The sequence below is a fragment of the Adiantum capillus-veneris genome, chromosome 1, assembly GCF_014529385.1.
Source record: "Adiantum capillus-veneris isolate H3 chromosome 1, ASM1452938v2, whole genome shotgun sequence".
Taxonomy (NCBI): Eukaryota; Viridiplantae; Streptophyta; class Polypodiopsida; order Polypodiales; family Pteridaceae; genus Adiantum; species Adiantum capillus-veneris.
The window spans coordinates 82,132,475-82,148,573 of NC_140931.1; the positions used below are offsets into that span (position 1 = coordinate 82,132,475).

General features: G+C 43.0%; 2 protein-coding genes across 2 annotated transcripts; one reads left to right on the forward strand and one right to left on the reverse strand.

Annotated features, from left to right (window-relative positions):
- Positions 1 to 6,341: 6,341 nt before the first annotated feature.
- Positions 6,342 to 10,356, forward strand: LOC147465064 (pentatricopeptide repeat-containing protein At2g33680-like). Its single transcript, XM_086517833.1, has one exon. It carries the CDS (start codon positions 6,601 to 6,603, stop codon positions 9,424 to 9,426), a length of 2,826 nt encoding a protein of 941 aa, XP_086373959.1. The 5' UTR covers positions 6,342 to 6,600; the 3' UTR covers positions 9,427 to 10,356.
- Positions 10,357 to 11,898: 1,542 nt separating this feature from the next.
- LOC147465065 (pentatricopeptide repeat-containing protein At3g02330, mitochondrial-like) lies at positions 11,899 to 14,865 on the reverse strand. Its single transcript, XM_086517845.1, has one exon. The coding sequence runs from the start codon at positions 14,473 to 14,475 to the stop codon at positions 12,283 to 12,285; it is 2,193 nt and encodes a 730-aa protein (XP_086373971.1). The 5' UTR covers positions 14,476 to 14,865; the 3' UTR covers positions 11,899 to 12,282.
- Positions 14,866 to 16,099: the final 1,234 nt, after the last annotated feature.

The window sequence follows — 16,099 nt, forward strand, 5'->3', positions numbered from 1 at the left end:
CAACACTCTCTTGGCATATGGATGCAAATCCAACCAAGAGCCAAGCTTCAATGCATGCTCATCTTCTCTACCAAGCTAATTACTAAGCTAAGCTATGCTAATATGAGTGATTATGTGAGGAGATGTACATCTTTCTCGTAAGATACTTCTTTTTCTTCTCAATCTACTCTCATACCCTGCTAGCTCTCACCATCTTCGAAGGTGTGTGAGGTCTTGGGTCTGAGAACGGGGATAATTCAAGTTGTGTTTGATTAAGTGTTTTGCTTGGTGTATGAAGCTTCCATCTTCATTGCACTAGCTAGTCTTGAAGGAACACAAAGAATTGTATTGTACAATGTCTCTCTTGATGGGAGAAACCATAATACAAAGCCTTTTGGAGGGGGGACCGGCTCCATGCAAATCCGGTCCTCAACTGTTGTCAATAGCTTAATTGCTCTCTCTTTTGAAAGTATTGTCGATGCTATCTAACTAAGTGTTATGCTTTTTGTTGCTCTCTCCACCCAAGCACTCTTGTAATTCTCATTAGGAATCTATTCTAATGAAATGCCCACTATATTCATGCTAATTTCCGCTACACATAAGATTTTAGGCCATTAAATGTTACAATATTCTAACCTTTGTTCCTGTTTATTCTCCCATAAAAAATGATCAGTTTAATATGAGAAAATCATTTGGGTTGGTTAGATATTAGATTTTATGACATATTAGAATAAGGGACACATGAAGCTTCCAAAATGCCCATCTTAATCTTCTCATTTAACAGAACAACCAACTTAGGAAGATGAGCCTTCCGAACAAGGAATAGGCCGTATATTCCAAGGCAACTGCGCAATCGTAAATATCACCATTGGAGCCACCACATTAGGATCCACACAATCGATATCACCTGGTTGGAAATCAAAATCCTTCCCATGCCTCTTTAACATTTCTGTGTCGCTTATCTTCAATTCCTGTAGCATTTCTTTTTCCTCTTGATTTAGAAAATCTGTGTCGCTTATCTTCAATTCCTGTAGCATTTCTTTAGTAGATAAATGCCCATTCTTACCTAGATCTCAAAGAATTGGCTGTTGATATGCTTTCTCCATAACTGTATGACTCTCTTTTGGCAATGAAATGGCCACAGCTCTGACCTTCTTTGCCACTGTTTTGTATTTTGTATTCATTTGTACCTCTTCTGCATCTGGCTCTTCTTTGAATTGAAGAAGAAAATCGTACATGTTAAGAGATTTACCTTAACCATATCGATCCCAGCTTGATCATTAGATTGCATGACTATATCCAATTCCCCCATTGTGTCCACAAACGCGTGTTCTTCAAAAATACCTGAAATTGCTTCATCTGGGTCCAATATTTCACATCCTCGAAGTATACCTTGGACATTGCAAACATGTTGCCTCTCCGATTTGCGCAAATCATTGAATTTATCAAACCTTCTGAAGCCAATCCCAAAAATCCTGAAGAAAAAGTCTCTCTGTAAACAACCCTTGTCAGCAAGAACTTTTCCTCCAAAGCACCATCGTAGTCCCGCTTTACAATGGCACTTGAAAAAAATCCTAAAAACCCCTGTTCTCTTGAATTCTTTCGTCAACTTTGGTAATGGATGATCTCTTAAGGTATCCTTGTTCCTAGCATGGTCCTCACAAACAGTTAGAAATTGAACTGCTTTCTTACCGTCACGACTTTTGATCCTAGCATACGCACATCCATCATCCAAAACCTTGGTTTTCATTTGCACTGAAGTAATGTAAGGCTGCCCTAATATGACTGGATAGGTCGAGTGATCTTGTATTAAAAAAATTGTTCATAGCTTACATCCCCTATGGTTATTTTAACATTAGGGCATGCACCATACAAATCCTTTGATTGTGCATTGGCAGCTCGGATACGCCACCCATGCTCCACATCAACAAGTCACTTCCCTTTTATATATAAGCTCTTTGACATAAGGTTTACTTTTGACCCATGATCTACCAATACGATAACCGGCTCCTCCGAGTCACCTACCTTCACCAAATTTTCAGTGATAGCCCTTGCCCAATAATTCCAAGTAAAATGATTGTGAGATATATTATGTGTATATTCATCCTCATAAAATCTGACATGCTTTACCCGTCTTGGAAGCTCGTCATTGTCCAACCACTATCCTTCCCCATTCATCTTCACCTAGTTCTTCTTCATTAACACTACTCAAAATAGCTTCAATTTGTTCATAAATGCTCTGCACCCTCTGTGTCCTGGTTGGGTCATTTTCAGACATGTACAAGATTTGGCACTTTCTCTTAATGATATCAATGATATTGTCATGAAATTCTCGCTTTGCAATACCTAGGATCTCAACTAGGGTGAACTCCACCCTATTATTCAGAATGTGCTCCTCAAGTACCTTCTTCACATCAATAGCATGTTCAATATCAGATCTTAGCTTATATAAAGGACCTTGTGCTTTTCTCGCCTTTTTCTCCTTCTCGGCCTTATCCATTGAGACGTTGGGCGGGGTAGGAGGCACTCCTCAGCTAGATTCTTTTCCCTTTGGTACCTCTGATCTAGTTGTCCTCTTTGAAGTTCTTGCCAGATCCTCTTCCCTCTTCCACTTTTCTTCTACAAAAGCCTCATTGTTTTGAGATTTAGCTATGTATGCATATACCGAGAGGGAATCTAAGGATCTTCCCACCCGGTAGTCTTTGTAATACAATCTCCCACTTGACACAACTGTTGATACGCAACTTTTTTCTTTTTTGTTGTTGTCATAGCATATGGCCAAAAGGTCCCATTCCTACTAGAACCTTCAATTGGTTTTTCCTGCATTTTGCTCTCAATCTGCACACCATAAGTCAGTGCTTCAGCTACACTCGTGTGGTGTTCCTGCAACATCTCTTCCATGCTTTTCTTCATACCACCTCTTTCATATTTGGTCTTTAGAGGCAACCCTGATTCCTGCGAGTGTATCAGGCCATCCTTCCAAAAAACCACATCTTTACGCTTGGCTTCGGCAAATTCCTCACATTCACTCCTAACATGATTGAGACTGTCACACCACATACGGTTTTGATTTCCACTTCCTCTTTGTGGACCACCTTGTCTCGATCGGGATGTTGATCTTTTATCTTCAAGCTTTGCAGCTTTCAGATTGATGGATTCCTGGATTCCCTTTACAAGCTCATCCATGAATGACTCCTCTAGCTTCGGAATCTTCTCCTTTATTGGCACAGAAACCTCTTCTTCCTTTTCTTTCACATCTGCATTCACTCCAACTAACTTATCAAGTCTTTTTTGTCGTTTCACCCACCATATTGACTGCTTCAATCACTTCTTTCCAATCTGATTTCATCCCTAACTCCCCTGCGGAATCCTCAAGGAGATCCACTAAGCTCTTTTGCAATTTTGGGTCTGCAGCCTGCACAAAAAGTTCTAGTTTCTCCGAATTAAGAGCAGTACGCTCGGTTGCAGATAATTGACCAAATGTCTTTTCAAATTCTCTCTACAATTTAGGAGCAGATAGCCCCTTATTATGTTGTTGCACCCACTTCAAAAAACTCTTCTTTGTAATGCGCTCCTTATCTTCAAGAAAGTATTCATCTTTGAGAGCTTGCTTAAACGCTGCCCATGTAGCACCATGTGCAGTTCGAAGTTCCTCAATCCGTGGCCGTAATTCATGCACGACAACTAGGTGCTCTTATGCTCCCTTGTCTTCCATAACCTGTTCATATACTTTGCAAAATTTGGAAATGTCACGACCTTCAAATCGCCCCAATTTATTTTTCACTGCTTGTCTAGCTTCACGAATCGGAGATTCCATTTCCCTTTCCGAACTTTGAGTCATCATCTACTGATGGTGCAGATGTTGTTGATGCATAAGTGTAATAAATTGCTGCATTAACTGCTCCATACCATTATCTTGGCTTCCCGATATTGCTAATTCCATCTACCCCGATCTATTTCGAGTCGGGCTCACCAAAATTTCAGAGTGCACGGTTCTCCAAGGTCGATCGGGAAAGCGTTGGGCTTCTGGCTGTAGACGACGGACAAGTAGACGAGATGTAAACCAAGCGAAATGAGTGTAGTTAGGACCTGGTGTTAGTAAGAAGATATAAAGATGACTATAGAGAAAATCTCGGAAGAAAATCATGAGTTGGAACACAAATACCAATGGAAAATAAATTAAAATCAGTTATCGACACTTAATTGATGCTACCAATCAAAAGATGCTTCCAACAAATTGATATCTGAAACCTTGTTACGAATCGGTTGCATACTCCATCATCGGTATGCATGTTGATGTGCAAACCCATAATAAAAAATCCCCAACCCCATGGAAGCTATATGTAATCGCCAGGCAAATTTCACCATGTATAGTTGTTTTGCCTAACAGATTTCAAAGAAGAAAAACCCTTCCACCTTGTGCTCGGACCTCGGTTGAGATTTGTCTGCGTCTTCTCTCCCCAAGGTCGAGAGAGAGAGAGATCAAGAAACTCCCTTCCTTGATTTTCTTGCTTATGCTTGTGCTTCTCCTCTCCAAGGTTGATAGAGAGAGAGAATCCTTCTCTAAGTCTTGCAAGCTCGAGAAAGCTCTGTCGTTCTCTCCCACCAGCCTGTTCTCCCCTTGTGTTCATGTCTCCTCGCTTGATCTCCTCCGACCTCTGGTTTTATAATTTAAAAAACTCCCTTTTCCAGCTCTCTCTTGTGCACTTTCTTCACCGAGATCAAGCAAGAGCTTCCACTGAAAATCCTTCCTTCCTTCGAACCCTTCCCTTTTTGCAAGCTCCACCAAAAATCCCTTCTCTTGCCTCCCGCTTCTCGTCCTTCACAACTTCCCTATCTCCTACCTCCTCTTACCCTGCCAAAAAAATTATCCTTCTCCCTTTCCCTCAATACCCTTCTTTTCTTTTATCTCCTCCCTCCATAAAAAACTCTCCTTTCTTCTTTTTTTTTTTGTGTTTTTTTATCTCCTTAACCTCACCATCTTGATTTCTAAAGCAAGGGTGGGTGGGCAACCACGGCGTCGTCATTGCTTGCCCAACCTTTTTACTTTTCTCTTTCTGAAAAAAGTTTTCAAAAGAGGTTGTTCACAAATTAAGGTTGGGCGGTCGAAAGCTCCCGTGCACACAACATTCGAAAAGGCTGCCATCTTTAGCCACCTGTAGCTATGCCGTCTTCTCAATGTATGGAGTGCCACCGTCACCAATGAAACGTTGCCCCATGATGTGTGCAACATTTGTACGTGCCCACCATCCTACAGGTAGGGTGAGAACCAACCCCCCCCCCCCCCCCCCCCTCTAGGGTCTAGGGTCTTTAGAAAAGCACACAAACAGAATGACTTGTTTTGCACATTAACTCCTTCTCCAGGATCCGAAATGGCCAGTGAAAAATAATGAAAGTCCTTGACCTTGTTTTCCACAATGTGAGTTCACTTCCAAGACACAAACCCTCAACCTGGCCTATCAATGCATTGATCTCGCCTCATCCAAATATGTTCAAAAATATAAGGAGAACTATTTTGGCCATAAATTGAGCATTAAATACCCGATTTGAGCCCAAAACACATGTAGTAGCCCTTCTCGAGCACTATCCATCAAATCCATGTTAGACATTACTCAACTTTCCTGGCACCCATCCCATGACAAGACCAAACACAACAGAACCGACCCCTAGAATTACTTCTAATGCCCATAACTTTCTCGTTCTTTCGGACTCCGATTGATGAGTCGTAAAGACAGGCATGGAGAGCATGGAGAGCACTACAATTCTGGCCTATAAAACCACATTTTGGCAGCATCACTGCAACTTGGCCTGCAAGCACCAACTTCATTTCTAGGCCCCAAAATCCATATTTTACATACATCTCAGTCCTCTTGATGACATAACAGCTACTAACATTGTTCATAAGTTTAGCAAAACCTCGCAAATGTATGCAGATTTGCATCTTTCACCCCGTGCCCGCAAAGGGGCACGACAGAGCATTAATGCTGGCCAAATATGGCGACCATGCTTCTAACCAATCACAAAACTCCTCAACCAATCAAAATAAACAACGTACAACTTTTCGTGTTTCTTTTCATTTGGCTATGTGTAACCACCGCCCTCTTTTGGGCAAGCTGCCATCTTTTGGGTAGGCCGCCATCTTTTGGGCAGGTGCCCATTTAAACTTAATGGCCCACAGTAGCACAAATTGTAGAATGCACGATGTGGCTATGTACTTAAGAGGCACCAGCACAGCTTTGTCACCCTCGTCACTATATGGCACAACCATACGACCCAAAGGGAATCTAGGGCCCAAATTTGGGGGGGACGAGACGGCTGTAATCTCAGCCGTCTAGTTCACCCCGAGTTTAGTTCACCGTGAGATCTGCGCCCAAATATGGACCCTCCGATCCCTCCTGGCTGACCCCGTGTCAGATAGTGACGAGGCACGTTCTCGAGTCTCCCCTATGATCTATCTGTGGGCACAATGGAGGATCCGACCAGACAACCGTGCAGCAATCCATACAAGCTCCACTTGAGTTGAGAGTATCCGGCGTTGAAGGTTGCGTTGCCAAGCACGGCCATTTCTCTGAGTTACTCGCGGAACGTTTGCTGTTTGGATAGAGATACTCCACATTGCAAATGCATGGTACGCACAGTTTTGCGTTCTCCATTGGCATCGCAGAACGAGATTTCTTCGATTCCTCACTTCCTGCCCTGCCCCACCGTTTGGAGAACTGGCGGGATGATCCCAGGAGCAAGCAAGGCTCCATGCAGCCAGATGTCAAGCACCGACTTCCGGAAAAGTGTAGACTCACCGAAGAGCCTTCGTGGAAGGATAGCCGTGACAATTCATCTGGCATTGAGAATGACATCATCAGGCAGAGATTTATAGTAGAGCAATGCTTTGAAACGGAAAGCAGTGCAGATGCTTCTCTGCCCTCGCTCATATGGGCATGCAGTAAGAGTAAAGATTTATCAAGAGGTACCAGGATACATCATGAGCTTCAGAAAAGGGGTTTGGTCGAGAGAAAGCATGCAGATGCTTTGGTTACTATGTATGCAAAGTGTGGCGAGCTTCAGAAAGCACAAGCATTACTTGATGAGCATAAATGCAGAAATACGATCCCATGGAATGCTTTAATAGCAAGCTATGCCCGACAGGGGCAGGGCCAGAATGCCTTGGATTGTTTTCAAGACATGCAGGCCAATGGAATTTCTCCAAATGATGTGACCTACACATGTGCCTTGAAAGCCTGTGCTGTGGTCAAAGCCATTGGCAAGGGAAAGAAAATTCACGATGAGATTTCCAGGCAGGGTTTGCTAGACCATAGTGTAGTGCTGGGTGGTGCCCTTGTGGACATGTATGCCAAGTGTGGTGCTCTTCCGGAGGCACAGTGTGTCCTAGAGGAGCTTCCTTCTTGCGATGCTGTCTCGTGGAATGCATTAATTACAGGATATACTCAACAGGGTAAAGGTCAACATGCTCTGGATTGTCTTGAACAAATGCAAGAGAAGGGCATTTTCCCAAATGTTGTGACGTATGTGTGCATTTTAAAAGCCTGTGCTGCGATTAGGGCCATCAAGAAGGGGATGCAAATACACAATGACATATCAAGGCAGGGGTTGCTGCAGCATAATACCATACTAGGTGGTGCTCTTGTGGACATGTATGCCAAATGCGGTGCTCTTCCCAAGGCACAGAGTGTTCTAAAGAGTCTCGCTTCTCGTGATGTCATTTCATGGAATGCTGTGATCGCAGGATATGCTCAAGAAGAGCAAGTTCAAGAGGCTTTGAAATGTTTGCAAGGAATGCAAAGTGAGGGTATTGCCCCCGATGCAGTGACATATAATGGCATTTTGAAAGCTTGTGCTGTTAGTGGAGCCATTGACAAGGGTAAGCAAATTCATGATGAGATTCTGAAGTATGGGTTCCTGGAGCACAACATAATGTTGGGTGGTGCTCTTGTAAACATGTATGCCCAGTGTGGTGCTCTTTCTGAGGCTCATCATGTCCTTGAGAAGCTCCCTTCTCGCGATGTTGTGACTTGGAATGCTTTGATCGGAGGATATGCACAAAATAACCAGGGCCAAGAGGCTCTAGAATGTTACAATCAAATGCAAAATGAGGGCATCCATACGAATGCAGTGACCTATGTGGGCATCCTTAAAGCATGTGCTGCAATTGGAGCTGTTGACAAGGGAAAGCAAGTTCACAATGAGATCTCGAGACAGGGGTTGTTGGAACATGATTTAGTGCTAGGTGGTGCTCTTGTGGACATGTACGCCAAATGTGGTGCTCTTCCTCAAGCGCAAAGTGTTCTTGAGAAACTCCCTTCTCGAAACGTAGTCTGCTGGAATGCCTTGATTGCGGGTTATGCACATGAGGAACAAGGCCAACAGGCCATTGAATGTTTTGACCAAATGCAGCATGAGGGAATTCCTCCAGATGTAGTGACCCATGTGTGCATCCTGCAGGCATGTGCATCGGTTGGAGCCATTGACAAGGGAAAGCAAATTCACGACGAAATTCTGAAGCAGGGGCTGCTGGAGCATAGCATAGTGCTGGGTGGTGCTCTTGTGAACATGTATGCGAAGTGTGGTGCTCTTATGCAAGCGCAACATGTTCTAGAGAATCTCCCTTCACGTGACATCGTCTCCTGGAGTGCTTTAATTGCAGGATATGCTTACAATGGGCAATGTCAACAGGCTCTAGCATGTGTCGATCTAATGCAGCGTGAAGGCATTGCTCCAAATGCAGTGACCTTCGTAGGCATCTTGAAAGCTTGTGCTATAGTTGGAGCCATTGACAAGGGAAAGGAACTTCATGATGAGATTTCGAGGAATGGATTATTGGAGCATGATTTAGTTTTGAGTGGTGCCCTTGTGGACATGTATGTCAAATGTGGCGCTCTTTCCCAAGCGCAAAGTGTACTAGAGAAGCTTCCTGTTCGCAATGTTGTTGTGTGGAATGCATTGATCACAGGTTATGCTCAAGAAGGTCAAGGTGACCAAGCACTGAAATGTTTTGAGCAAATGCAGGATGAGGGCATTCTTCCAAGTAGAGCGACGTTCTTTTGCCTGCTGAACTTGTGTAGTCATCTAGGTCTGGTGGAAAAGAGCCACGAGCTTTTTAGTAGTATGGAACCAATTTATGGTATAAAGCCTGATATAGAGTGTTTCACTTGCGTGATTGACCTTCTCGGACGTGCTGGGCACCTAGTGAAGGCAGCAGAAGTTATCCAGGAAATGCCTTTCTCTGCTACCTCTGATATTTGGCTTTGCCTCTTGGGTGCTTGCTGGGAATGGGTAGATGTCAATGTGGGAGCTTGGGCATTCGAACAAGCAGTAGAGCTAGATAAACATGACGGGGCACTCTATGTTTTTATGGCAAACATATATGCAGCAGCTGGTATGCCTGAAAAGGCCAAAGGCATTGAAGCAATGAGATTAAAAAACAAAGCATAGGAGCAGCCATGTACAGTTGGTGGATGAGTTCAGGGTGCTTTAGTTGCATGTGCATAGCAAAGTGACGTACTCGAAGCTAGAGGATATTGCTGATTCAATCTAGCAGGAATGGTACTCGAATAGGGGAACACGGAACGCGTGATCCTTAAACAGTGCATGTTGTAAGTGGGTACTCTGAGAAGTAGGCTTTTCATGTACGCTCATCAATATATACCTTAATGAGAAGTGCTCATCAGACTGCTGATACATCATCAATACTAAAGTGGAAGAAGCAGCCTACCGCTGTTTCACTAATTTTCCTTTTGAAGAAGAAAAACAGATGGGCGAAGGCCATTTGATACCATAAATTACAGGGTAAGTAGTAGTGCTTGTATGGAGTCTGAAGAATTGGTCCTCATCTGCGCAATTGGCTATGCAAAGTACATGTATGCTGAAGTCTAAAGGAAGCATACTAGGAAAAGATGGACGATCAGCTGAAGCAAAATGACGGAAAGATATGTAGAACATGGTGGCGTGAAAGCTGAGCAACAAAAGGAGAATGACGGGGTTGAACCTGCAATTGTTACGGAACCTCCATTGGCAAACTTCGCCACACACTTCAAATGCCAAAAGATAACTCGGATACAGCTAACCAGTCTCTGTAGCAACAATGCCAGTTGCCCAGATCACTGGAGGTTAAAAAAGGAAAAGAACACCTTTGCAATAATTATGCTGTCAAAGAAGCTACACAAATAGGTTAATACAGGTTGAAAAAGAGTCAACAAGGGACCAAGCAAAAAATGAAGATGAGACAGGCCATCATCTCTATTGTTGCCTTGACTCTTGTTGACTTAGCGGCTAGTGCCAAAATTAGAGTTGATAAAGTGGTGGGTGCATGCATGTGAGTAGCAAGGCATAATGTAATATTTAATACACCATTGAGCTTCTCCATGATTCTTGTTGTGTAGGAATAAGGAATTGACTGATGATTAAACTAACTATGTGCATGGATATCTATCCATAGGCTTTGCAATTCATTCAAAGAAATTGCATGTACACGTCCATAGTGTTTGCCTTAGATTCTCACTTACACTCAAAGCAGATACCGTATGACCTTTCTAAGTGACAAGTTGAGGAGGAAGGTTGTAATGATGAGAGAGTTTATGTATTCCATGTTGATCTCAGTGTCAAAACACTTTTAACTCCATCAAGCCCAACGAACATTGTTTTGAGCCTTGTGTGTAGTGTACAAACATTGCGACATGAGAGAATTGTGTATATAACGTTTACCAATGAATCTATTCATTTACCCACTTTGTTCCATCCAACTATCTCATCCTTTCAAGTTGTAGATATGATAGATGGCCATTTATATTTGAATCTAGTGGTATCAAAGCTATGTGTTAACGCTCCCTAGTGACGCAGTCATGACTAATGTTTTCTGTTTCATCAAAACATTACAAAGATTAGTAGAAAACTTTCACAACATATACATGTGGAAATGATTACCTTTTGTACGCCTTCAAGGAGCTGACTTTTTTTAATAAACCCGATATTTCAATGTCTGTGCAAAGCTTAAGATGTTAACACTTTACGATATCTCATATATAGAGGATGTTTCATTCGCGGCTTCACATTTTCCACTCTTCATTATTCAAATTTTTGTTCGATCATTTCTCGGACACAAAGCTAACAACACAAAATCAAGCAGGAAGAGGGTGTGGATGTGTACAATTTGGTGTGGAGGAAGGATCAGAGAGTAATTGGGTGGTTAAGAAAAAAACATTTGCTTCGATCCATGGCCATCACATTCTAACTTAGCACATAATGAGCAATGCATGTTCATATAGCAAGGACTTGGTGTGAGTCGGGTATTGAAAGAGAAATCATTCATCCTATCATGACGATACTTATAGAAGTGTGGGCATATGGCTCCAACACAGCACGACGATGATCAATGTTTGCACAATTTATCATAGTTATTACCTAAAAACGAGATGCAAGCAAAAAGTACTTGTATAATGCATGGTAGCAGCCAAGAAGAAGCACCTGCTCCTCCTCTTTATCATTATCTTCCTCCTTGTGGCTCAAAAGTGTTGCCCTTTATTATAATTTCTTCTTTAATTTAGTAAAATTTGCCATCATTAATACTATAAAACTATATTTGCTCTATATGATTCGTTTTTTGAGTACCCTCCTTCATGGTGGGCCAGATGCATGCACCCTTCCACATCAGGGAATACTCTCAGCCGCATTTGTACGCGCACATCATAGACCGAGGCTCTTCCAGAGCAGCAGATCGCTGTCAGTCTTTTCTGCAGCTGTGGGCTCATACCACGACATTTTTCTCCCTTACACGGCCTGATCGCAAGGCCTTACACTCCGCCTGGATAGGCCACCTTGATTTCAAAGTCTGTGTTCGGTTATCTCTGGGCAGCCCATTTGAACATCCTCATGGCTCCTATTGACACTGTATTATTGTCGTGCATTTGAGAGAGTGAGAGAGAGAGAGAGAGAGAGAGAGAGAGAGAGAGAAGAAGAGAATTTTAACGCCGTAGGAAACTATCCCAAGAGACCTTTGAGAGAGAGAGAGAGAGAGAGAGAGAGAGAGAGAGAGAGATGGTACCTGCAAGTTGAGCTGTAGAAGACTGGAATCTGGACTATAAGTACATAATCATCATGTCGCCTTCGATCATAAAGGTGCCTTTTTGCGAGGGTTAGTTGGCCTCAAGCAACCTTCAACTTTTCCACGAGTTTAACACATGCATCGAAAAGAGTGAATTGACCTCTACCCACGGGGATAGCCAGTTTTGCCCTTGCAAAAATGCAAGGGTCTTAGGCCAAGGTTAAAAACTCTGGCTTCCTGTTTCCAACTCGCTACGGTGGAGTATCGACTTGTGGCACATAGCCTTCCCACGTACCTGCATCAGAATACAACTTGGAGATCAAGGAAGGAGCCACTGATTCATTTGGCTCCAACTGGCTTATTTGCTCATAGCATTCTCTGCCTAGGGTTGAGTTGCCGTGTGAGATGCATGCAGTGAGCAATGAGGTCCAGCAAACAACATCAGCTGGAATGGGCATAGACTGAAGCATCTGCTCCGCATCCTCTAGCTTGCCAGCACGACCAAACAGATCAATTGCAGCTTTGTAGTGCTCAACACTTGGCCTAGCCAAATCACCTCTCACTGTAGCCTTGAAAAGATTCTGCCCTTCATCTATATTACCTGAAAGAGTGCATGCGGATAAGACATGAGAAGGACTCTGCATCAAACCTTGCTCTCTCATTTCTTTAGTACACTTCTTCACCTGTTTATCATCACCGTTATGTGCATACCCTCCTATGATGGCACTCCAAACAACTGCATCTCGATGTGGAAGCCCATCAAATAGTGTGCGGGCTTCTTCCATGTTGCCACCCTTAGCATACATGTCGATAAGTGCGCTGGCAATAATCAAGTCTGAGTCAAAGCCATGTCTCCTAGCAAAATGATGTATAATCTTCCCTTTTTGCAAAGATCCAATACTTCTACATGCTTTGATTACGCACAGAAAAACGACCTTGTCGGGTTTCACACCATTCTGTAGCATTCTCATAAAAAGATCCATGGCTTGATCGTGTTGGTCCTGCTGAACATGACCAGTTATCAATGCTGACCACAGCACCACATGTTGTTGCGAAAGTGCGCTAAAAACTTGTTTTGCTTCATTCAAGTCCCCACATTTTGCATACATGTCTATGAGGGTACTTCCAAGCATGGCATCCAAACAGACTCCAGAGTCCATCATTTGCTTGTGTATTGCCTTACCTCTTTTTATGCATCCTATATTCCCACATGCTTTCAATACTGACATGTACATGCCATTATCAGGCTTCACTCGCTCCTCTAGCATTTTCTTGTAAAGCTCAAGAGTACAATGATTACAACCTCCCTGCACATATCCAGCAATCATTGCACCCCATGAAACAATACTTCGCCTTGGCAAAAGATCAAAGACTCTACGGGCTTCCTCTACGCACCCACATTTTGCATACATGTCAATGAGCGTATTTGCTACTGTCACGTCCATTTCCACATCACTCACAATAATATTGTTATGTAAAACCATACCAGGCTCAAAGGTTCCTAGATCGGAGCATGCCCTCAAGACACAAAGATAGGTAACTATACAAGGACTTATTCTCTTGTGCTGCATCTTTTCATAAAATTGAAGGGCAGCAAAAGAATGTCCATGTCGAACATAGGCATCAAGGAGAGCACTATACGCTATAATATTTAGATCTGACAATCTGTCAAAGGCATTTTGAGCAGCATCCAAACTCCCGCACTTTGCATACATGTCAATAAGAGCATTTGCAATGGGTTCATCTGACTCGAATTTTATCCTCACAATATGATCATGGATTAAGTGCCCCTCCATAATAGCCCCAATGCTGCCACATGCTTTAATCACACATAAAAATGTAATGTTAGTAGGCTCAAAACCCTCCTCCTGCATTTGCTCGAAAAGCCGTAGGGCTGGGAGTCCCTGCTTGTGCTGAGCATATCCTGCAATCATGGCACCCCATGAAACAACATCCCGGCTTGGTAGATTGTCAAACAGATTGCGTGCATCCTCCAATCTCCCACACCGTGCATACATGTCAAGCAGGGCACATCCAATCATGCCATCACACTCTACCGCATACCTCAAAATGTCATCGTGCACACGCTTACCCTGGTGTATAGCACCCAGCGTACTACAGGATTTTATGATACAAGGAAAAACATACTTGTCCAATCGACCACTTTCTTCTTGCATCCTTTGGTACAAATCCAGAACTCCAGTATGATGCCCATGAGCTGCATGCGCGGAAATGATTGCTTGCCAAGCGTAAATGGAAGTTCTAGAGGCAGAACAAAAGACAAGGCTTGCTTCAAGCAGGGTTCCATGCGATGCAAAGGTGCGAATAAGACAATCTTCTGTCCTAGTAACTGGGTCCTGGCCCGCATAGAAGTACAATAGGCAGTGCCATCGTCTGCATGAAGCAATCTCTGTTGTCCTGACATTTGCATGAGATGTGGGCATGCCTCAGTGGGGCGTGAATCGATGCATGGCCTCATTCTGCCTATGATTCAAAGTCCTCAAGGTTGTTGATCATACTGTTGCCTGTTTCGAACAGCTTGCACCTTGCCATCGCAGTCTGTAAAGACCTTCATGCTTCCAGTTTTCTCTGTCTCTCCCCTCCCTCTCCCTCTCCATCGTCTTGTCTACCTTTGTGTAGCATGCATGCCCGCCTTGCCTGGTTTGGGAGAAGATCTCTGGCTATAGGAGAGTGATTGTGAAGATTCAAAGCACAAAAAATGCAATATAGAATGCAAACTACTATATTGCTAATTGACACAATTGGAGCCCTATGTATGCTCAACACAAATGGCAAACACCACCATTCACTCTCCCTCTATGCAGCTCACAACATGTGGCGGATACTAGAGGGGAGGAACAAAATCAATGCCAAATCCTTGAAGCCGCCTTTGTCATCCTCTTCTTCGCCTTTCTTATTCGAGAGCAAAAGAAAGAGAAAGAGATGTTGTTGAGCACGATCTTCGTCTCCCTTGCCATCAAAGTGTAACTTCTAATCTGCTACTCCGTTGAAGATTCTGGCCACACCATTGTCTTTGAAAGGGGGTAAAATTGTAGGACAATTTCTAGCCTAAACCTCTCAGATTACTCCTTCGATTTTTACGCGCCGAGTGTTGTTTATCCTGCTAAATTTGCAATCACAAAAGAGGCGATCTTGAAAGCTTCTTATACTTGTCCAAAAGTGGTTGCTTTTTGCAGCATGTTTATGTCCTGATTAAGGAGCAAGGCTTGTATTTTCAGCGGTTACAAATTTTGTTGGCCAGTCTCTCTTTTGAAAGGAGAAAAAAACAAAAGCACAGCTCCATGTATTGGATGCATAATCACTGCCAAGCCATTGTAGCTTGTTAGGGAGCATGCAACATAAGTACACGAAGCACATTCAAAATCACATTGACATCAGTAGCTATTGTATGCCTTCTAGTGCCAAGGGCAGTGGTTACAGAAATTGAGATCGAAATGAACCAAGCCAAGAGAGCATGCAAGAGACATCCGATAGCTCGAAATGTCTCAGCATACATGGCTATGATCCAGATTCAAGCGAACTACCAGAAACCTGGCCAAGCATATAATTAAATGCCCAAGCATATAATCATCATAAAATCATACACCACATGTCCCAAACAATCCTAGTACAAGCCTGTTATTCCTAGATCCTGGTACAAGCTTCCTATTCATAGGTCAAACAAGAAACCTGGCCAAGCATATAATTGAATGCCCAAGCATATAATCATCATAAAATCATACACCACATGTCCCAAACAATCCTAGTACAAGCCTGTTATTCCTAGATCCTGGTACAAGCTTCCTATTCATAGGTCAAACGAAAAGCAATAGGTCAAACAAAAAGCAATCATAGCGCACATCCAAAAGCATCCATCCATATTGAACCTACTCTTTAAGATCCTTAGAATCTCCTGGATCAAATACCATAGCATTGATGATCCCCACAAAAAACTAGAGATTTCCCTAAAACATGGTGCAACATCCACAACCCATAAAATTTTGGCAATGCTTGCTCCTTTAAAGCAAGCATACAAGTCTTACTGATTCCCTTTTGATAACAACGATT

Coding starts and splice junctions, on each gene's coding strand:
- LOC147465065 (XM_086517845.1), bottom strand. CDS start 14,475: ATGCCCACATCTCATGCAAATGTCAGGACAACAGAGATTGCTTCATGC.
- LOC147465064 (XM_086517833.1), top strand. CDS start 6,601: ATGCATGGTACGCACAGTTTTGCGTTCTCCATTGGCATCGCAGAACGA.